This window comes from Camelus ferus, chromosome 13 (genome assembly GCF_009834535.1).
Source record: "Camelus ferus isolate YT-003-E chromosome 13, BCGSAC_Cfer_1.0, whole genome shotgun sequence".
Taxonomy (NCBI): Eukaryota; Metazoa; Chordata; class Mammalia; order Artiodactyla; family Camelidae; genus Camelus; species Camelus ferus.
Genome location: NC_045708.1, coordinates 11,176,860 through 11,200,057, shown reverse-complemented (window position 1 = coordinate 11,200,057; position 23,198 = coordinate 11,176,860). Strand labels below are relative to the sequence as shown.

At 49.9% G+C, this 23,198-nt stretch overlaps 2 protein-coding genes across 9 annotated transcripts in view; both read right to left on the bottom strand.

The window, feature by feature from the left end:
* The window catches only part of CROCC (ciliary rootlet coiled-coil, rootletin), a 47,148-nt gene extending 40,992 nt beyond the window's left edge, over positions 1 to 6,156 (bottom strand). For 6 of the 7 annotated variants that reach the window (XM_032495264.1, XM_032495266.1, XM_032495268.1 and 3 more), the window contains exon 1: positions 1,387 to 1,623. In XM_032495264.1, coding sequence (XP_032351155.1) covers positions 1,387 to 1,608 — 222 coding nt within the window. In that variant the 5' untranslated portion in view covers positions 1,609 to 1,623. Of the gene's footprint in view, positions 1 to 1,386; positions 1,624 to 6,046 lie in introns of those variants that run through there. The other variant, XM_032495270.1, reaches the window with a different exon arrangement.
* A 541-nt stretch (positions 6,157 to 6,697) lies between these two features.
* On the bottom strand, positions 6,698 to 20,458 carry NECAP2 (NECAP endocytosis associated 2). 2 transcript variants are annotated; one of them, XM_006188254.3, is made up of 8 exons: positions 20,302 to 20,458; positions 18,004 to 18,104; positions 15,090 to 15,194; positions 14,923 to 15,004; positions 13,834 to 13,942; positions 11,488 to 11,665; positions 8,810 to 8,894; positions 6,698 to 7,997 (listed from the first exon to the last, which is right to left on the bottom strand). In XM_006188254.3, exons 1-8 carry the CDS (start codon positions 20,391 to 20,393, stop codon positions 7,949 to 7,951), a joined length of 801 nt encoding a protein of 266 aa, XP_006188316.1. In that variant the 5' UTR covers positions 20,394 to 20,458; the 3' UTR covers positions 6,698 to 7,948. The 2 variants fall into 2 exon arrangements, with proteins under 2 accessions (XP_006188316.1, XP_014417750.1); XM_014562264.2 differs by lacking the exon at positions 8,810 to 8,894.
* Positions 20,459 to 23,198: the final 2,740 nt, after the last annotated feature.

Genomic DNA, 23,198 nt, shown 5'->3' with positions numbered 1-23,198 from the left:
CACTGTTTTCTCCAAAATGCATGTTGTCTGTCTGCTTCAAGGGCAGGGACCAAGTTAGCCTTGTTCACTGCTATCTCCACAGGGCCTAAGGCCCAAAGCACCATGAACATGTCAAGTGAGTGAATGAATGCTAGGAGACAAGTAGTAATATAGGAAACTAAACAAAAAAAAATAGAAAGGAAAAACAAAGTTCCCCTGGGTTTGGCAGGGGTCACACAGAGCAAGTCTTGGCCATAGATGATGTTACCCACAAACGAGGATCCCAAATGGACCCCAGAGAACACATATCCAACACCAGCCACATCCCAGGAGTTCAGGGTAAAAACTGTGCAGTGACTCCTGGGTGGGAGGGGTACCTAGTCTCCAAGGGCTGATTCCCATCCCTAAGGCTTGAGAGAAAAATAAGAGGGAAGGAGCTAAATCAAGGACACTCCCAAGATCCAGGAGTTCTGACTCCTGAGGTCTTTCCTGACAGAGGAGCCTGGCCTGGCCTTGGCCTCTGGTCTGATCCTGCCACAGGATTTTTTACTAAGCACCTGATATGAGTTCAGCTAAGGAAAACGGAATCTCAGATGAAAACAGACAGAAGGTACCCTCATAGCTCCCTCCCTCAACATCCCAATCCCCCAGCAGATCTGGGGACACTAGCCACCAAGGAGGCAAGACACTGGCCCAGAGCACTGTCCTCTTAGGTTTGCATAAAACGAGGGAGCGCGTTCAAAATGGCAACCCCAGAGACTGGCATAGCGGGGGAGGGGGGTTAGGCCCCATTTTGAGTAACCCAAGGAGGATGCAAGGCTTGTGCCAACTTGAGCAACTCAACTGACCACTCTGGGTGGGCCTTAGTTTCCTCATGGTAAAATGCAGTTATTTGAGACTCTAGATTGCACTGAAACAACATTCTACGCGAGGAAGACAGGCACCGTGTCTGGCCCATCGGAAGCCGCAGTAAAGGATTAGCTGTTGGTGGTGACAGTAGGGAAAGGCCTCCCACCGCAGCTAAGAGCGAGGGGACCCCCGGGGCGGAGAGACGCTTGTCTGCAGGCCGCTGCGCCCGGGCAGGCCACCCCCACGCCCGCCTCGTCCCGCCCACCCCAGCCCGCGGGAATCCGGGCAGGATTTGGAGCAGGACAGCCGGCAGGATGTCCGCAGGGGCCCTGGGCGCACTCTGCAAGAGGCCCGGCCGGGTAGCGGCGGGGATGCGGCGCGTGCGCCCTGAGCGCCCCCAGGGCCCGGGACGCCGGCTCCAGCCCGCTCCCTGGCGCGCGCCCGCTTTCCCGCCCTCCGCGCGCGCCGCAATCTCAGCCCCGCGGCCTCCTCTCGCCCTCGCGCGTCCTGCGCGCCCGAGTCCCTGGCCCGCGGGAGCGCGCGCCGCCGGCCTCCTACCTTCGCGCGCTGTTGCCGCCGCCGCCGCCGCCGCCGCCGCCGAGGTCGAGCGGGCCGGGAGGGGCCAGAAGGCGGAGCCCGCGCCAGACCCGCCCGCGTTCCCGCGTCGCCTGGGGTGGAGGGCGCGCCCCGGTCCGGGGCGGGGCCGGCCGCAGAGTGCGTGCGGCGGGATCCGTCTACCAGCGCTTGCTCGGGACCCGCACTGGACTGAGGGCTTTTCATACACGATCAGATTATTAGCTCTTTTTGCATAAACGGGAATTTGAAGATTACGCCAATTGCTCAAGGTCTCGCAGCTGCAAGGTGGCAGAGCAGAATCGGAGCGCAGACCCAGCTGCAGAGTCTCACTGTGGCCTAGGCTTTGTGTTCCCTGGCTTTGACCCCTCGACGAACCAGACAGGGGTCATGCCTGCCCACCCCTTCGGGGCCCACAGTAGCAATGTGAGGCTTCAATCACTTGACCTGTGGGGAATGTCTGTTTTCCTGATTGTCCTGCAACCTTGGATGGGACACTTTAGCCTCAGTTTGTTCATCTGTAAAATGGTGGAGCCCTATGTGCTGCCCATTCCTTCTCACAAGCTCAGGTCCTTCCCCAGATGTGATGGGGATAAACCCACAGAGGAAATCATGCTTTTGAAACTAAAGTGTGTCCTTTCTATTCTAACAATAGGTTAGGTTCCATCCTCTCACTGGCCTTCAACTTCTCTCTGCTCTAGGATCCATTTCAAAAGGGGAGGCTGGGCTGAATCTCTAGGGCTGAGGGAGGGGTGTTTTATTTGAAAAAGCATGTTTAATTTTATGGTTTTACATTTGGAAAACAGTAAACACCCAGAAAGAAAAGCAGCAGGACTACAGCTGATGGTTCTGCATTTCCCCACTGTCGGAGAGGATGAGTGGGAGTTTTATCTTTGTCAAAGAGGACCGACCCCGTTTTTTACATCTGAGAAATCGCACTAGGAGCTGCCAGTGTGCCTTCAGGCTCTGACACCTGGGGATGGCAGAGGCAAGGCTGTGGCCTGGGCCAGAGCTGACAGCTGTTGGTCAAAGGAGATTTGAGCCTATCCCTGGGGTCTGGGATGAGGAGGGGTGCGAGGTTGGGAGGAGAAAGGCACAATTTCCCTGAGGTGTCCCTGGCTCAGCCCAGGGAGGATTGACCGACCTCTGTCAGTAAGTAGATGGGCATGGCCCAGGTCTGTGTCACCTTGTCTGGAGTCCCCAGACATGCTGGATCCCTACCCAGGACCTGACAGGCTCATGGGCTCTCCAGTTCACTTCTGATCCTGCTTGTCCCTGCAGAGCCCTCACTCCAGAATGCTCCTCACAGCACCAGGGTCTGTGCTCAGGCCCCCATTCTTGCCCTCCTCCCTCCAGCGGACCTGCCCCGGCCCCTCTCCACCAGGTGTCCCTTGGTTACCAGTACCTGCACCTTACAGGAAGCCTACACTGGCTGCGCACCAGAGTGCTGGCTGGTCCCTCTTATGTTTTCTCATTCTGTCCTCAGTTCCCCCCCTTTTATTTATTTATTGTTTGTTTGTTTTTGATGGAGGTACTGGGGCTGGGGATTGAAGCCAGGACCCTGTGCATGCTAGGCACACACTACCACTGAGCTACAACCTCCCCCACCTTCAGTCCCCTTTGAACTCTTCTGTGAAAGAGAAGAGTAGGCCACAGGTTCTAGAATTACTTCCATTTTACAGATGAGGAGACCTGAGACAGAAAGGACACACAAGTTCAGTGGCTTCTCCCATGCTCTTTCCTCTACACCATACTGCCTCATGTGAGACTTTGGGAGGGACAGAAAACACAGCTCCTCTCCCTGACCTTACCCCCGGGACCCACTGTTGCAGGGAGGTATGTGACACCAGCCCTCCTGGGGAGGCCTTAAGCCCCTCTCTCTGTGAAGAGGCTGGGTCCCCTACCATGCTGACTCAGTGGCTCTCATCAGCTCAGCCTGGCCTGTGGTCACCTGAATCCCCAGGGCTGCTGCTCACTGGTCATGCTGCCCCAACCCAACATCCCCAGGACCAGCCACCAGAAGGGAGTTGGGACAGGTGCTCACCTGCTCACTGCAGAGGGTTCTAAATCTGCCAACTCAGGTAACTGGGAAACAAGTGACTGGGAGTTACCACCCCTAGGTTGCTAGGGCCAAGTGCCAGCCAAACCCAGGTGCTAGGCTGGGTTGGACTCTGCCTGCCATCAGCAAAACCACATTAACCAGGAGGCTTAGAGGACAGGTGTTCCGGTTAGCTGGATTTGCTGGGTATCTTAAGGCTAGGTGGCAAGGTCTTTTTAAAATGCCTGACTTTAGTAGCAAAAAATTAGAAAGACCAAAATGTCCAGCAATAGGGGACTTGCATATATGAGTTGTTCATTTAAGGGAATGCTATGAAGCCATTCCAAATATTACAGAAAAACATTCAGTGACTGGAGAAATTGTTACACGATATTAAGTGAAAGGTTTCAGAACAGTAGGACAGAATTAACTCATATTTGTAAAAGAGAAATATTTCCTATGTATAGATATAATAGGAAAAAGACGAGAAGACACTAAAATGTTAACCATGTGCTCTATCTTTGGGTGTTAAGATGGCAGATCACCTTTTAGACGTAATTTTTTTTTAACTAATTTTTCTTTCTTTGAAAAAATGGTACATTTATATGGTCTGAAATCAAATAGTACAGATAAATCAAATAAAGTAAAAGTGTCTCTCCCATGCCTGTCTCCCAGTCACCCAGTCTTACCCTGCAGCAACCTGTGGGGTGCTGTTCCCTGCATATCTTCCCAGAGATATTTTATGCACATAAATGACATATTTTTCCCTTCCTATTTTTTATGCAAAAGAGAGCATATATCCACCTTATTCTGTACCCCAACACTTAGCAGATTAACACGTTTATTGTCTCACAGCTGAGCTGGGTCCTCTGTCTCCACATCTCTCACAGGCTGCAGTCCAGGTGTCAGAAAATAAATGTGTTAAGCTGATAAGTTTTGGGGTGATTGTTACACAGCAACAGACAATATAGACATCTAGGCTGTTTCCAGTCTTTCACTATATTACAGATGGTGTAAAATATTCTTTGTGTTTTTCTGTTTTCATATTGCATTACCCATCCATAATCAGGTCCACTCTGCCCACAGAGGGTATCTTCCTGTCACTCCCTGCTCAGAGAAATCAACAGCTATTGAGCACCTACTGTGTGCCCATGATACATCACAGTGGCTTCCAATCACCTATGGAATAAAGCCCCACCCCTTGGCCTGTCATTCAATATTCACCTGCCACATTCGGGCTTTCTTAATCCGCATGGAGGCAATGGGAATTTCTGTGTATTAGGCAGGTCTTCGGTGGAGCCCTGTCGGCAGCACTGCTCAAGGTCATCAACCTGATCAGAAGCGTGGATGCTAGAGTCAGGCTGCCTGGGTTCCAATCCCAGCTCTGCCACTTAGCAACTACATGACTTTGGGCAAATCACATCATCTCACTGTGCTCAGTCTCATCATTTGTAAACCAGGGACGAGTACCTATCTCACAGGGCTGTTGTGACGATGAAATGAATTTTACGTTGTTAAGCGCACAGAACAGTGCCTGGCACAGAGTAAGCATCACACAAGTAGCAGCTGCTGTCAACATAAAGGGAAAGCGAGGCCCAAAGGAGCAGGATAAATGACCTCCCAAGGCCATTCTGTCATTTAAGTCTGTCCAGATTCTTTTCTCACACTGACTCCCACCTCCAATGCCCTTCACTCACCTCTTGTATTAGTTATCTACTGCTGCCTAAGGATGTTACCACAAACTCGGCAGATTCAAACAACACATTTACTAATTCAGTTTCTACTGGTCAGGGGTCTGGGCGCAGCTCGCCTGGGTTCTCTGCAAGGCTGCAATCAAAGTGCTGGCCAGGGCAGGGCTCATCCGAGGATCAGCTGGGGGAGGATGTGCTCCCCAGCCCAGGTGGTTCTGGCAGCACCTGGCTCCTTGCAGACTGCTGGCCTAAGAGCTTCAGCTTGTTGACTGCTCCTGCCGCCTTGACACTGTGACCCTGACTAGGGCAACTCACACAACACGACAGCTAGCTTCTTTAGGGCCAGCCAGCCAGATTCGCGATACAACGTAACATAATGATGGAAAACATCTTGTAGTCTGTCTGCCACCTCTCGGTGTATCCAAGTCCTCCTGCTGTACCCACAGCACCTCAGGTCTCACAAGCCCGGATCCCAGCAGCCATCTCCTACCACCCATCTTAGCCAAACCCCACCCCACCAACTTGGAGCTCCAGTCAGGGGTATCACTGAAGAGATGCCTGGCCTGGTATTGGGGGTTTTCCTGGGGACCCTGGTCCCGTAGCTGGGATTCCAGTTGGTGAAGAGCACCAAACTGTCCCTTGCCCCTCCCACCACAGACTCCTCAAGGTGCTTTTGAGATTAGATTTTTTGACCTCCGTTTCTTCATCAGCTGCCTTAACACCATTATGACTAATGGTTTTGGGTACCCGATTCTAGGTCAAGATTATTAAGGTCAAACTATAGGATGGGGACCTCCTAGTGCTTTATATGCCTCATCTAAGTGACACTAGGTTAAGGAAGGAGCCTGTGGTCACATATACACAGAGACAACCTAGACCCAAAGCCCAGGTCTGTCTCCAGAACCCACGTGCTTACCTTCGATGGTAAATGCTTCCAGTTAAGGGTCTCCTCTAAGTCTAAGCTTCCTCTTTTCCAGCCTCTAAGCCTTAGAAAACGGGAAGTAATGGGAAACAGACACAAAAAAATTTGCTATTCATGAGAATCCCATGACGCAATTTCCTTTTCCTTATTCAGAGGACACGAGGAGCCTCAATTCGTTTTCTTTGTCCTCCCTTACACTGTTTTACTAGCCAGAGTGCCCATTTCTGTAACCAACAATAAAAATGCATTTTTCTTACAGAACCCACAGGGGTGAAAAGCTCAGTGCCCTTTATCTTGTTTCTGGCCTGTGTGTGTCTGTACACTCTTACTATTTAGGGAGATGCTTCCATGGGGAGGTCTTGGTAAGAGGCAGGGCTCCCCCTTCCCACTTCAGAAGGCAAGGAGCCCAGAATGTCCCAGAATGGCAGAAAGACTGTACTCTTCTAGGTAGACGGAAGAGAAATTACTGGTTGCCTTAGGGCAGCAGGGCTAAATTCTCTTATTTTGGTCAGTCTGACACCTCTGGCCCCAGACTTTAAGTCCAGACACGTGATGAGTGGTGAGAGGTGGCTGCGAGTTTAGCTGTGACATCCAGGAGGGTTTAGCAGCCTTGCCGCCAAAAATATGTTCATCTTTGACATACACTGACAGAGTAAAAATATTTATTTATTTTTTACCTTAGAAATCTGGTCCCACAGAAAGGCCAACCCTTTTTTCAGTTCATCATCATGACCCTTCAAACAGGAAATCTTTCAATTAAGAGGTAACTTACATATGTCAATAAAAGCAATCTTAGAGGTGTGCTCAGATAAAATTCTTATAAACCAGTAATACAGGCAACCCTAAACTTCCAGTTGCTTCAGAACTCCTTCTGTCTGTCTGTCATGGACAGTCCCTGAAGGAGAAAAGAAAGTTAAGAGGCTGTCTGCAGATAAGGCACTTCAGAAACCAAGGAGAAAACCCAAGCCCGCGAGGAACTGTGCCGTGAGCCCTGAGCCCAGAGAGCTGCCAGCTGATGGGAAGGCCGAACCTCCCACCTCCAGGAGAGGAGCTACCGGTTTCTGGCTCAAACACGGACTGTCCCACCTGGCTCCCAGCGCCTGCTCGGCCCTGCACTGCCCACCTGGCCTGGCAAACATGGAAACCGGGCCACATGGCCGAGATGAACACAGCTTTCTGAAGCTTAGAGCAGCAGCTTCTGTGGCTGATGGTGAGGAATGTTTTCAGGGGCCCCTGCTGGGGCACACCGTGGGAACAGTCCCTTTTGCAAAGACCACGCGTTAGTGCAGATCAACACGTTAGCAAAGCAAGTATTATAAAAAAAAATGTTTTAAAGCTGGTTAATACTCTTGATTTCCCTCCTGGTTGTCTGTTCAAGCTGCAGCCTATAAACCTGCTTGAAATCAAGAAGGAATCCCTCCTCTAGAGGAGACTTGACTGTGAGTGGCTACATCCAATGGGAGTGCGGAAAGCCCCCTTCCAGGCAGTGATCACGTGACACATGTGACCCCCACCCCCACCCCGCAAAGGGCTGATGTGAATCCTGGCGGCACATTCAACCCTTCCTTTTGCTCTAGGGGCTTGTGTTTAATACGGGCCATTGTGACAGAGCAGTAGTCAGAGTCTCTCTCGTGTCAAGAGGACAGACAGGGGTAGGGATCCTGGAACTTTTCTTCGGTGTTCTGGCTGCATACTCGAATCCCAGGGAACAGTGTAATGTGGTGCCAATTTACTGCCTAACGTGTGCAGTCTGTCAAGAGAGTCCAGGCCAGGAAGAGAGGAGAGAGTCATGCTCCAAAATGAGGCTGGCCAGGGAGCGCGGCATCCCCCTTCCTTCGGCCCACGTGAGGTGGCTCCTTTCCAGAAGTTGTACGAAGAAAAAGAGTTGGGCTCAGGTCAGAACTGGACCCAGCCTGTGCCTGGCTGAGTCTGGCTGGAGGTCGACCTGTAAAGGTTAGATAGGGAAGGGTGGGAGATCTCAAATGTTTGAAAATACAAAGGAGATAAAATGTGACTTCTCTCTGGGCAGAAACAGCTTCCAGAAGCCAGTCCCCCAACGTTCTAGAGTGGGGGCCAGCAAACTACAGCACAGGACTAGACCAAATCTAGTCCCTGCCTGTTTTTATAAATGAAGTTTTATCGTTTCATAGCCACGCTCATTCATCTATATACTGTCTGAGGTACTTCTGAGCTACAAGAGCAGTACTGAGTAGCTGGGACAGAGACCACAGCACCTGCAAAGTCTAAGCCGTTTGCTTTCTGGTCCTTTATAGAAAACGTGTGCTGACTCCTGTCTGAGAACTTAGTCCATGTAAGTAACGGTGAGGTTGGTACTGAGCACCTTTTCACCTTGACCCCAAGGCTTGAAATTTTATGGAAGCAGAAAAGGCCAGAGACCTTGCCTCAGAGGATGGGCCAAGGCCAGAGCCCAGGTTAACTCTCAGGCCAGTGTTCTAGGGTAGTTGGCAGGGAGGAGCAGGGGAAGAGGGAGGTACTGGGAACAAGCCAAAGCACTTGGTGAGATGATTTAAAGACCAGAAAGAGTTGCAGATGGTGGCTCCAGGCCACCCAATAGCAGAGAGCAGCAAAAAGCCTTCACGGAGAGAAATGGGCACTCTGGGACTCTGTCCTCTGGCTGGCCTGAAAATGTCCAAATCAGAGCTGCTGCTCCCAATGTCAGAAGGCACCTGGGGCACCCCCAGGTCTTCAGAGAAATGGCCCTGGCCCCAGTCCCACCACAGACGTGACCCTCCTCACCCCGTGGATTTGGTAAAGTCTCCCCAGATGTCAGCGGTGGCAGTAGTGGCAGGCTTGGGCTGCGGCCAGGACACAGTGGCACCTCCTATTGATGTCCCCAAGTCCGAAGGGAAGGGAAAGAAGAGAAGGAGACAGAGGAGTCAGAGACCTCTGTTTCTGGTTGTCTCGGTGACCCTAAACTCAGACTCACGAGCCCAGATGGCTGAGAAAGACACCCACACAGATGTGCTCTGGGCAACAAAACGCCATCCAGCAGCTGCGTTCCCACCACCCTCTCACGAGGCCTGGAGGCTCCTGGAGAAAGAGCAGAAGGCCACATTCCAGGTGGAGGGGACGAATGCCAGCGAGGGCAAGGGGCACGCCATCTATCACTTGTACCTGAAGCTGACCTTGTTTCAACTGTTTTGTTGGAAACTGTTTAAAATTTACTATCTCCTGCCCAGACATCTTGGATGGAGAATGCCCACCAAAACTGCAAGGTCACCTTCGTATAAAGCCCTCAGTCCAGAGCCTAGATGAACCAGCTGAGAAAATTGTGTGCCAGACGTGCGCCAAGTCCTGGGAGCCAAACTGGTTAGGGGTTGGGGAGTGCCTTCCAGAAGAGCTAACAGAGAAGCTGACTTCTGTGTGTATCTCTTCACTGGGGTGGGTGGCATGATGGGACGGCAGCGTCCGCTTTTGTGTTTTTTGTGTTTTTTCTGGCACCACTCCCAGTGCTGCCAACTGTCTCTTCTGAAGGCCTTGTGCCTGCCACCTCTGTCTTCCCCCCAATTTGCTACTTCTAATCTGCTCTGGGCTGGGAAACCAGATAAAACTAGGGCCTTCAACAGTTTAGTTTTGCAGTTCACTGACTGCCTAACGGGTATTATCTCATTTGAACCTTGCCACAGTCCCTGGGGGAAGATAGGCCAGAACTTTATGCAGGAAAGTCTCAGTTTCCTTATCTCTGAAATGGAGACAGTAACTACTTCATAGGACTGACTGGTCTGAGGATTAAATAAGTTAATACATGTGGAATGCTTAGAACAGGCCCAGTACCTAGTGATAATGACAGTATTAATAAAATGACTACGAACATTCAGTGAGGACTTACAATGTTCCAGGTATTGCTCTAAGTGTTGTACATGGATTAGCTCATTTGATCCTCACAAGAAACCCATATTGTAGGTGTCGTTACTACCCCCATCCTACAGGTAAGAAAACTGAGGCACAAAGCAGTAGGCAATTTTCTGAATGTCATACAACTGGTAAGCTTGAATCTGAACTCAGCCAGTCTGGTTTTGGAGCACATATTAAGTGCTCAATAAATATTAGCTATTCCTGACTCTTACTACCTGACACCATTTTATTTGTAGACATACTCATTGTCTGTCTTGCACATTAAAACGTAAGGCTTTGAGAGCAGGGACTTGGGGCTGTACCTGCAGTATTGCCAGGGCCTAAAATGCTACCTGGCACATAGCAAGGACTCCATACAGGCCATTCAAAATGCACTAGCAATGGAGGGAAGGCCTAAGACAGTGGCTCTCAGACCCAGCGAGCATACGAATAACGTTAAGTACGCAGATTCCTGCCCCATCCCTGGTGATGCCAAGGCAAATGGTCCTATGATCTCACCCTGAGAATAAATCCGGGGGCCAGGGTAGGGGCCCTCCCTGACGACTCCTCCTGCCACTCTGCTAGGCTGAGGTATTCCCCATGGGGCTGAGGTTTGAAGCCTGACCTCCAGATAGGGGAGCCAATGCCTACACCCCTTAAAAGGGAAAGAAAGCAGGCTCCCTGTCTGGATCCTTCCCCCCAGTCCTGGATCCTGGTGAGAGCCGAGTGGAGAAAGTCAGCTGGGGAAGGCTAGGAGCACCAAGCTGGGCCAGGCAGGCAGGGTGGGGATGTCGAGGGACTGGGCTGGCATCCCAGCACTATCAGAGGCTGGCATTAGGCACTAACTTTTGGAATCCTGGCGTCTCCAAAAGGCAGTCCTTACACCCTGAACAAGCACCAGCGCGGCTTGCTGGGGGAGATGCCTCTCAGCTTTCCAACGCCTGACAGCCTCACTGAGGAGCTTGCTCCAAACTAAATCTTCAATTTTATTTCCTACCACTCACCTAGGCACTCTTATGCTGCATCTACCTCCCTGAATACACCAAGTGTTTAAACGTCTGAGCCTTCTTCATGCTCTTCTCCCTGTCTGGAATGCCAAGTGTCCCTTGCCCCAGTCTCCCTTTAAGGCCCATTCAATGCCACCTCTTCCATGAAGCCTCTCCAGGTCATGCCAGCAGGCAGTGAATCTGGTCTTTGTGCTCATGACTTCTCTCTCCTACTGGAGTGAGCTCCCTGTGAGCAGAGACCGTGTCCTCATGACTCACTCACTCAGTGAGCAGCCTCTGAGAACCAGGAACCCACACGCAGATGACTTCACAGCAACAAATGAGTTGCAGCCCCCGCCCATCGGGGAGGACAGACGCCCTGAGTGGGTAAGCGGTGGGAAGGGAAGCAGCCCTCACCCAGTGTGGGAAGGGCCAGCTCTGTGGTGCCCACCTTCCAGTTTGTCACACACAGGTACTAAGTGACGGACCACTGTGAGTGAAGGAGGGAAAGCCACGGGGCCCCCGCTGCCAGGGAGGAAGCGGAACCCAGAGGTGCAGGTTTAGCAGCAAGTACAGTCACCCTCGAGCACTGACCTGAACTGGGAGTACCTGCTGGCGGGACGATGGACCCCCCTACAGACGACTGCTCCCCAGGGGGCGGGATCAGGGTGGAGGTTTTCCCCCCTGGGGGAGGGGGAAGCAGGCTCAGTCCTCCTGTGCTGGCAGGCCGGGCTCGGGGAGATCCAGCTGTTCCTTCCTTCTTCTTCATATTCTAAAGAGAGGAAAGGAATGCAAACCAGTCAGTTCTGCTGGAGTCCCACTGCTACTGGAAAACTTGAGGAGGACCAAGGTGACCACCAGGCCCCAAACGACTGTACAACTGAAACACGGTCAAGAACCATCCATCCAGCATTCTTGTTGTTATGAGCTGTATTCAATGCATCACAATTCTAAAACTATCACAAATACATTTAATTTAAAAACATAGCACCGACTTCATTAATCATCAGGGAAATGCAAATCAAACTACAATGATATACCATACACACCTACCAGAACCGCTCAGACGTAGCATGTCAACACTGACAAGGGTATGGAGCAACCAGAACCCTCACACACTGCTGGTGGAAGTGTAAACTGGGAACACTCCTTGGAAAAACTGTTTGAAAGAATCTTTAAAGCTGAACATATGAACTGATGCCCCTGCCATTTCACTCCTAGATACAGACCCGACAGAGGTGCATACGTGTGTGTGCCAAGGGACGCATGCTTGAACGTTCAGAGCAGCACTACCTGTAGTAACGCCAGACTGGAGAGTACCCAACGTCCACCATCAGCAACAGGCAGATGATGGATACACCCTCCTAATGGAGTGCACCGCCCCGGAGAGAACAGGCGATCTACGTGCAGCGATGCTCTTACAGATTCTGCACTGAGTACAGGAGTCATTCACAAAAGAGTATGAAGTGCATGATTCAACTAATAAAACATAAAAATAAAATCTAGGGTGTTCACAGTCAGGATAGCGGTCGTGGAAGAGAGCCGGAGAGGGGCTTCCGGAGTGCTGATAATCGTCAGCTTCTTGATCTGGGGGCTAGTTTGTATGAGCAAAATTGGTTTTTAAAAACTCACTGAGTTCTGCATTTATAACGTGTGCCCTTTTCTGTATGTGTATTATACCTCAACAAAACATTAAAAAAAGAAAAACAAAAACTAAGGTGAACCACAAACCAGAGCAGCTACAAAGATGAAGACGATGTGGTTCCTACCTTGTAAGGAGAGGAGCAGCTTAATCAAATGCTAAGACCACAGTCTTGAAGCCAAAAGCCCTCAAAGACCTCAGTGTGAGTCCCTGTGCCGGTTACTTCTAGCTCTATGACCCTAGGCAAGTCCCTCACCCTCTCTAGACCTCCACTTGCCCACCTATAGAAGGGAGAATGTTTAATTCATATGCAAAGTACCTAAAAACACTACCTGGCACACAGCTGATGCTCATTAAATGTTAGTTTCCTCCCAGCAAGATACAGATTCATATCCCAACCAGTCCACTGGACATGCCCTGGATTTTCTCTTACGGGCCAGTTGGCCAACTTCAAGGGTCCCAAATCATCACCAGCATGAAGCAGAAAAGAGGAGAAAGAGATAGTAAAGAAGAAAAGCATTATGTAGGGTTACAAAGCTTCTTCAGAAAACAAATCCATTGGGTCCTTGGTTCCCCCCAGATCACTCCAACCCCACCCCCACAGCCAGGTAAAGGCCAAGTCTTAGCAGTCCAGCGCAGCCCAACCTTCCTATCCTCACCAGGAGCTAATGGGGAAAGCAGGAGGCAGGGTAGCTCAAGACAAAGACACAGGGAGCCAAGACAACATGGTGTGTCCAGCCCAGCAGAAGCTGCCCATGGCTCCCAGTGCCCGCCCTTTCCTGCCCAGAGTGCTCCCGAATCTTCCTTTCTCCAGGGACAAACCAAGACACAGCTTGGGATAAGCACACTGACCCCTGCTCTAAGAGCCAGGACAGAGACACCAGCCCTGGCAGCAAGTGACTGACGTTCCTTCTCAACTCAGAGGCTTTGTACATGCTGTTTCTTTTCCTTGAACCACCCTTCGACTCCTCTTCCCTTCTTTAAAGATCACTTTTTCCAGGAAGCCTTCCTTGGTTCCCCCTAACTCCGGGCTGCACACCCCTCCTCTAGGAGCTCACAGCACTGAGGACATCCCTAGGTGGTAGAACCTCTCCTGTCATGTTGTAATCCCATCTTGACTCCCCCATCTCAGCTCAGCTCTGGGCTCTACGACAGCAGAGTCCTCTCATTTGTCCCCAGAACAGTACCTGGCACAGGGCAGCTGCTCAGTAAATGTGCTGAACTGTGAGAAAAGAGTGGTGGGCTCTGGGCTGGGCTTGGTGTGGTGGCCAACACGGCCAAGCAGCGGTGGGACTCACCGCAATGTTGAGCTTGATGGTCTGGCCCTCCTTGAAGCCTAGGTCCAACTTGGGGCCTTGATCTGGGTTCTGGGCTTGTTTTGCAAATTCACACTGCTGTTTCACCCACCTGGGGAGAGAACAGGAAGGAAGAGGTGAGGAAGAGGCGAGCTGCCCTGCATTCATGCACTCACTTCATTCCTACCTGCCATCAGTCCAGGATGAGGCTTTTACTGCAGCAGGGTGGTAGGAATGGAGAGCAGCTTGGGAGTTAGGCCTGAATTCAAATCCTGGCTCTGACACGTAAGCAGCTGCATGCACATCAGTTTCCTCATCAGCAAAATGGGACAATTCTCTAAGCCTTAAAGACTGCTGTGGAAATTCCACGAGATCACTTACATAGAGGATCCTAATAATGGTCTTCAGGAAATCTGAGAACCTGGCCCTCTCCTCCTCAGCACGTGGTATGAAAACTGAGACAAGGTCTCCACATACCTCCCAAGGGCTTATAAAGTAGTTGGTGAGGCAACACAGACACCCAGGAAGTACAGAGCAACAAAAAGGTCCCCCACCCTCCACACAGCACCCCTCCAGCAGCCACGCGGAGCAGAGAAGAGCCAGAGGCACCCATGAGAACAGCTGCACACTCCCCAGTTGCTGGCAGCCAGCGGTGGAGGCCTGCAGATGGCAGGGGAACAGAATTTCCTGCCCTTTTAGCTTCAGAAAGGACCACCAAGGTGTGTGCTGGGTGGCCTGGGAATCCAAGCAACCCTTATCACATTGTGGAGGAACAGGCCCAGAAAGGCCAAAGGAGCCTGGCAAGGACACTGGCTGCTCAGGGGCCTGGCGGGTGAAGAGATGTGACACCTCAAAGGCTGGGCCAGCTGACTGAGGCAGCAGAGACGGGCCTCAGGAAAAGGAGATGACTTCAAAGCAGAGATGAGGACTGGCGGAGTGCAGAGAGGGCAATGTGCCCCGCAGGAGAAGTGAGTTTTCCTGAGGCTCTGCTAGCAGATAGATCACACACAACCACCTGGGTATCCTAACCTGGGAGATCATTGTCTGGGGAAAGGGGGGAGGCATTAGCACGGGTCTCCTGGAACCACTCACTTGAAATGGTCCTGCAAGGCAACATTGAAGTCAAAGGCATCACCTCGGTCCCCGAAGCCAATTCCAATAAACGCCCGGCGCCCTGGGGGACAACACACGATCAATCCCACTTTCCAGAGGCAGAGAAAACCCTTCTCAGAAGAGGAGGTGCCAAGTCCTGTGCGTACCGTTTCCATCTTCGATGCGGATAACGAAGTACCTGCTGGAATCCGTCACACTCTCCACAGCTGTGCCAGGAAACTGATCCACTGGGGCCTGAGCAAAGAGCTCCCCTGAAAGCATAAGGGAGGGTGAGCCTTGAGCCCCCAGCAATCTGTTTCCATCACGCTACCAGGGCCTTCATCCTGGGAGGCAGATGGGCAAACCTTACTCTGGGATTCAAGTCAAATCCATTTTGGCCAAAGGGAAAACTCAGGAATATAACCCAGGGAAAGTTTAAGTCAGAGGCGGTTAGCTTACAGGTCAGATCCAGCTCACAGTTTTAGTATTTTTAACTTAACATTTCAAAATCAAATTACCTGTAAAATAATCCAGATTTCTGGCTTCTCCTAGCCAGAGAAGCTGAGCAACCCAGGCCTCCATTTCCACATAAGAATGATGGGTTGGAGCTGTGGCCACCCATTCCATCTGCCTCATCCATTAACATCAATGGCCTGCACCCTGGGAGCCCTGGTCCAGGTAGATCACACCTTTAAAAAAGGCCTGGTCTCCAAGGAAGGACTCTAGAGGGCAGGTGAACCCACTGGAAAGGAGGAGGGTTTTTGCACTCAGAGAAGAATGTGAAGCAGGCAGATTTAACCTAATCTCAGCACAAAAGGGTGACTGCTTTTAAAAGGAGCCCTTGTGCTCACTAGATCCCAATCTTAGGAGCTGGATCATGGACTCAAATCATAATGTGGATAGGATACGGAGGATGAATTAATTACAAGGATTCATGGACCGGGATCAGATCATCTGGAACACGGATGTGGATTCCTGACCCAACCGAAGTGCACTCGTGTGGGTTTTTATTTTTAGTTCAACTTAATTGGCTATTCCAAAGGTTTTTTTGTTTTTGTTTTCCCTATTTTGGACAATTGGAGCCCTTAAGTTGCACGATGGAACTGTGTTTCACATTTTTTGATAAAAGGTGCAAAGTGAGGACCTGGAGATATATGCTAGAGCAATCTCCTTGGAATGATTCAGCACGAATAGATGGTAAACATTTAAAGGGGAAAAAGGGGGGGTTTGTTTAAAATAGTAAATCAGTAAGTCACTTCTAAATTTGAAGAAAGTAAAACTGGAGTTGAAAAATAAGCAGATTTCCAACTGGCTATTACTGTTTTTCTTTGGGGAAAAAACAAAACAAAACAAAACATTTAAAACAAAAAAAAAGACCCCTTGTGAAATGCATACTCTTATCAACTACAGCTCTCCAGGGCGCAGCACAACACACACCTGTGAGCATTTATGACTGGCGTCATTTTGGTGGGTGCTGATCTCTGTTGATGTTTTAAGTATTTAACCCAACAGTTTCTACTGAATTCTATGGTTCAGAGGTGCCTGTGCAATCAAGGCTGAACTGAATCAAAATCAGCGGCCCTAGAGTTTGTAGCTTCTTGTTAATCTCTCTGCCCCTCTCTAGTTTGGTACCTAGGGATCTTGGATTCAGCTGGATGCCTTCAGCCTAGAGCAGTGGTTCTCAACCATGGGTTATTTGTGCCCTCCCTCCCCCCAAGGGACATCTGGCAACATCTGGACACATTTTTGATCGCCACAACTTGGGGGATGCTATTGGCATCAAGTAGGTAGAGGCCAGGGATGTTGCTAAGTATCTTAAATTTGACTTAGACCACAATACTCAGCTGGCCCAAATGTCATTAGTGCTGAGGCTGAGACACTCTGGCCTAGAGTGATTGGAAGGTGAGAGACAAACACGACCCAGTGGGCATGACCCCAAACTAAGAGCATCTTGGGGTGGGTCCTGCAGGTGAGGCTCAACTTTGAGCAGTGGCTGTCACACTAGGTGGTCATCTTAAGCCAGTTCCCAAGGTCCATACAGAATAGGTGTTGCAGTTTCCTTGTGACACCCCCTGGGACATCCCAGCAAACCTCACAGCCAGAGTTCTCTGGTCTTGCCATGGCAACTGTCCCTTCAAACTCCTCTGCTGCCAATGCTCAATCACACTCATAACAAATTAATGCTTTGGGTCACCCTGCAGTTCACAAAGTGGATAAATATGTGTTCACTTTGTATTTCCAACAACCTTGTGAAGTAGGAGCTAATGTGATCTCCATTTCAATAAAAAGGAGGACAAGGTACCAGAGGTCATGTGGCTTGCCTGAGGTTCCACAGCTCAGATGCAACTGATGCAGATCTGAGAAAAGGCAGCCAGTTGCGCCTATGAATCTTTGTGCTTTATTTGCCCCACAAAGCAAAACCTCCACGTTAGAAAAAATAAATGACCAAACACCGGGGCACCTGACTGAGCACGCAATGCACCCGATCCCTGCTCTGGCTGCGGGGGTTGGGATGATTCCAGGCCGTGTCGCAGTCCACAGCTCACCCAGAGGCACTGGTGGTGCAGGGCTTCTGGAGCGATTTCGCCAAAGGTGACAACTGCCAGCTGACCCTGGCACAGCCCAGCGTGGCTTGTCCTCTCACCACAAAAAGAGCTGAGAAGGGCAGTTTCCAGCTCTTTCGGAATGGGTGTGGTCAGTCTGGGAAGTTACCATTTAGTCGATAAGCAGAATTCCTGAGACCGGGAGCTCCGCAGCAGAGGGCTGTGCGTCTTCACCCAGCCTGTCTTCCAGGCAAGCTCTGGGGCTTCCTACTGGGGACCAGCCTGCAGGTTTCTCTTTCCTGGGCTCCAAAATTCGTATTTTCTTAAGGACCCACAAAGAAGAGGTGCTTGACAGGAAACACTCCCTCTTAAACTAAAGCTTGGGGGAATGGAGACGGCTTCTAGGTATACTTGGGCCTCTGATTTCCAGGACAGGTTCCCACAATCCCTGAGCGTCCTGGCCAGGCCCGGGCTGCCTCGCCCTGCACAGGTGGGTGGTATGGTACCTCAGCCCCATGCCGGCCTCCCATGCGTTTACCTGACATCCTGTCCTCCAGCTTGATGTAGGCCACCTGCCCTTTTGCAGTGATCCGCAGCCGGCCACTCCATGATGGCTGGTCCAGCTGCCACTCCGCAGCCCTAAGGGGACAAAAACCATTGTGCCTCTGCCAGAGGCTCCTGCTCCATTCCCCCAAGGCAGGGGATGGGAATGGGAAGGGCACGTGGGCTGCCTGCTCTAGACCAGGGGTAGGCAAACTTTTCTGAGAAGGGCCATACGACCTCTATCCCAACTGCCTGCTCTGCTCCTGCAGAGAGCAAGCAGTCACGGTACATGAGCAGGCTGGTGCTTTAAGTATTTTAACCAAATATTTTCTACTGAGCATGGCTTGTTCCAGTGAAACTTTAAGGACAATTTAGACTTCACATAATTTTCACATTGTGAAATATTATTCTTTAAAATTTTCCTAACCACTTAAAAGTGTAAAAACTGTTCTTAACTTATGAGCCAGACAAAAACATAGTGGGCCGCAGTTTGCCAACCCCAGTTCTAGATTATAGAGAACCTCTCTGAAGTATGATTCCGGTTTCTCTCTGTAGAGGAAGCAGCTACTGAGGCCCATGGTCTGTTAAAAATCCTGCTAGGCTCAGGTCATCAAAGTGATCATTTGGGACCACTGAGGCCATCTTGGAGAAAAAGGAGAGAGGGGAGCAACCACCAGCGAAAAGGGAAAAGGAGAGCAACAGGACATGTGAGAAGAGTGAAAGAGTGTTCAAGAAATATATTCTCAAAGGTATCCTAAGCAGAATTGAACCCAGGAAACCATGGACCTATCACAATGGCCTCTTCTAAAGCATTAACTTCACATTTTAGTTCTAAGAAGCAGCTCAGTAAAACCCCCAAAGAGCAAAAACCTTGGGTGTTTCCAAGAGGCTTTTCTTGGAAGTCCCTAAGCATATGCCGTAACTGTGGACGCAGGCTGTTTTGAAGTTCACACAAAGTGCAGACTCTCAATTCACAAGTCAGCCGACTCAGTTTCCGTTCCTCTTCCTGGAGCAAGAGGCCTTAGACTCAAGCTAAGACAGCCCTGAGGATGAAGTACCAGAGTTGGCAGTTTCCTCTGTGCCAACCTAGCCAGCCCTGACACTTGGTAATCGCACTCTGAGAGACCAAGAGACACCAAACTCATCCTACAGAAACGGATGGGGGTAGACGAGCATCCCTAGTTTGGTGGCCCATCTCCAGTTGGATGATAGAAAGAAATGTGTTTTTGTTATGTTATTACCATTGCCTTCATACTATTTTAAAATTATGTCACCGACGTAGCAGGTGTTCAACAAAATACTTGTCCACTAGAAAAGCAGCTATGAGCCCTGTTAACACAACTGGAAAGGAACAAAAGGCCAGACATGTGGACACTCTATCATTCTTGTTGTGCAGGCCAATCTTGTATTTCCAAATCACTTGGACAAACACTACCTTCAAGAGCCCTCCCCACCCTCCTATGGTGGCACAAAATAGCCATAGGCCAGGTTGTCTATATCAAGTACATCTTTTTCTCTTTTTAATATTTTTCTTCTTGTGATACATGGTAACAAAATGCAAACAGTACAAAAAGATATACAGCGAAAGGAAATCTCCTTCCAACCCCCTTTTTCCACCGGTCCGGCAGTTTCCGGTGTTCCCTTCGAGATAGTCTACATCTACAAATCTATGCGTATTTATTCGTCCCAGGTGAACGTTTCACTAGAGAAGTGCGGATTGATTCCTTCCAACTGCCACAGCCTGTGAGAAGGGCTGGAGTTCGTGCGGTAACAGATGAGCCAAGGAAGGGTCCCTGGGTTTTTAACATCAGCTCAAAAATTCTCGGGATGGGTCCTGTTGACCGATTCTGGACTCCCTTCCTTCCTTCCTTTTCCTAGGGGATTTCTGGCTGTGACAGGGCCCCTCCCCCTTCAAGCTTTTCAAGGATCCCTTCAAAGCCATTAATTAGGGATGAAAAATACAGGTCTGTGACACCACTGCTCCTGACCACGTTGAGGGTCCCCAACGACTCACCGGAGCCCCCAAGCGCTAGATACGGCTTTAACGCCTTCCCCGCCGCCGGGAGCCCCATGCGTCGCACTGAGACAACCGAAAGTCTGGGTCCCCCTCTCTGCCCTAGCCTCGAACTGGAAGAAGCCACAGCATTACCTCCCCCCTCGCTCCTGGCCCTTGGCCCCTCAACGGGCCGGGAAGGGAGGTGTTCTCGGCTCCCACAGTGGCCGTGTCGGGGCGGCAGGGAAGCAGGGAAGGGGTTAGGTCGGGCTCTAGCCTGGCTCAACAGCGGGTGCTCACCTGTAACCACGGTTCGTGGCCCTCGGCGGGATGCGGTAGACGTGGACCTCTGGCTTGACACAGAGGACCGACTCGTACTCTCCCTCCTCCATCTCGACGCCCAGAGCCTGCCGGACTTCCGCCTCCTTCCCCACAGCGGGGGCGGCAGCTGCGCGACTCTATGACCCGCGTCAGGCTAGAGCGGCAGCTCACGGGCCTTGTCCGCTCATCGCCCGCGCGCCCCCTGCTGGAGGCCTGGCTCAAGACAGGAGGCGGACGGATCCAGAACTGACTTGATGAGGAATAGGGTCGTCTGGAGGCTTCCGCTTACAGGGCCACAGAGAAAACTGTAATCTGTTGTGTGGTTGTGGGTCAGCCCCATCGCTTCAACACTCAACCTGGTGTCCAACTGGCTGAGATTCAAAGCTGTAGATACCTAGACAGCTCACCCTGATGCCTTTTTCTTCTCCAGCCTTTGCTCCCTCTGCAGTTCCTGAATGTCCTCGCATTTTCTGATTCTGTAAGACTCCACTGAGGCTTTTCCTCCTAGAGAAATCCTTACCTGACCCACCAGTTAAGTGCGATGTCCCTAACCTGCCACCCTTTTGCTAACCCACCATGTGCCCAGAGGCCCCTGTGGCCTAGATTCAACAAAAGGTATTTAAAGAAGCAAAGTTTATTAATAACACAGGTAATTTTAAAAGCATCCAGTATTAACTTGAATTTCTCAGAGAATGTTATAGGAGTTACATCTAACCATAGTCACATTCTCAAAATCCCTTCTTCTCTGCCATTTTTGAAGGAGAAATAATAAAATGGCCACACTTAGGCTAATTCTTGGCTTTATGCTTACTGCTTGCTTTTAGAAAGATCAGCAAACCTGACTGTCCAGACACTGCTCCCAGCCTGAGGCCCGTTGTTAAAGCTGAAGTTACTGATTTCCCTATTTGTTTTACCTTACTCTGGCAATTGAAATTTAAAATCATGTTTGGATTCTGAGTCATTCCCCCAGGAAGGGAGTCACAGGACATTGCTCTTGGGAGAATGACCAGACCCTCCGAAGTTCCTCCTGGCACCTGATGAGTCTGATCAGATAAAAAAGGTCACAGATTGATGACCCTCCAGACCACTGAGTGGTCCCACGATGCTGGACAGGCTCGCTGGGATTTAGGAGGAAGCTTCACCAGAGACTCTTGATGATTATATCACCTTTTACATCCCAATTTGTTCACTGTGTAATCACTAAGCCCCAATCCTAAGACGGGTTTACAGTTTTGAAGGCACTAGTCTGCTGTGAGTCCCCTTTGCCTGGCAAAGCAATAAAGCTGCCTCTTTTATTCTGCACTCTAAGACCCTGTCTCTGTGTTATTTGGGTTATAAGGGACGGGGGCCAATCTTTCTGCAACATTCTCTCATTCATTACACAGATATTTAATTAAGTGCTTACAATATGGCAGGTCCTATATAGGGCACCGCTGATTCCAAATCTCTGATTCGCCAATTTCTCCCAAACTTTCTCCATCTCCTCTTCTCCTTCTTCTCTCTCTCTTTTCACTCACTGTATAAGCTCTTTATTATAGTGTTGATCTACCCTCTTAAATCAAAAAATTTTTTATTATGGTAAAACACACATAACATAAACTTTACCATTTTAACCATTTGAAGTGTACAATTTACTGAAATTAAATACATTCAGAATGTTGTATAACTATCACCACTATCTATTTCCAGAAATTTTCATCATCCCAGGCAGAAACTCTATACCCATTAAGCAATAACACCCCATTTCCCACTACCCCCAGCCCCTCGTAACCTCTGTTCTACTTTCTGTATATGAATTTGCCTATTCTGGGTACCTCATCTAAGTGGAATCGTATAGGTATTGTCTTTGTGTCTGCTTATTTCACTTGGTATAATGTTTTCAAGGTTTATCCACGCCATAGCCTGTATCAGAATTTCATTCCTTCTAATGGCTGAATGATATCCTATTATATGGTGTAAAAAAAATTGACAAACTGAAACCTCAATTAAATAGTCAGGAGACCAGAATTGGGAGCTGTCACATCCTGGGACCGTAGCAGAGCCCAACAGGAAAAAGAACGACTCCTCTTCTTTCCTGGCAAGTACTCAAGCAATGAAAAGCCATGGACCCCTTGTTTACTGTGGCCCTCCCAACTGCCTTTTCCCCACTGTCAAAGAGTTCTGCTTCCCCTGCCCTGAGGGAACTTGCACATGGCTGGCATGGTTGCAGTACTTGAGTTACAATTCTCTGCTGATTTCGAGTAAACCCATCTTTGCTGGAGAAATTCTGGCAGTCTATTTATGTCAGGTCAGCGATGGACACACCACATGTTGTTTATTCATTCATCCGCTGAGGGACATTTGGGCTGTTTCCACCTTTCAGCTATTGTGAATCACATTGCTGTGAACACTGGTGTACAAATTCCAGTTCAAGTCCTTGTTTTCAATTCTCTTGAGTATATATCCAGAGGTGGACCTGCTGGCCCATATGGGAATTCTATGTGTTGCTTTTTGAGGAACTGCTGAACTGTTTTCCATAGCAGCTGCATTGTATGTTTCCACCAGCAAAAATTGGAGAAAGGGTTCCAATTTTTCCACATCTTTGCCCATTCTTAATTTCCGTTTCCTTCGATAATAGCCATCTTGGTGGGTCTGAAGTTAACTTTTCTTTATGTGAATTGATTTAACCTCTAATTTCAACTTTGCTCATTACCCTGATTCTGCACAACAATGAAGAAACTGAGAAGTGACTCAGAAAATGAGATTTCTTCCTCCTAGTTCTTTGGTCCTGTCTCGTTTTCCTAAAGTCCTGCAGTGGCAAAGACAGAGCTCCCCTTAGAAGCTGGAGCAGAGAGATACTGAGATGGGAAGGGAGGGCACATGCCCACAGTGACAAT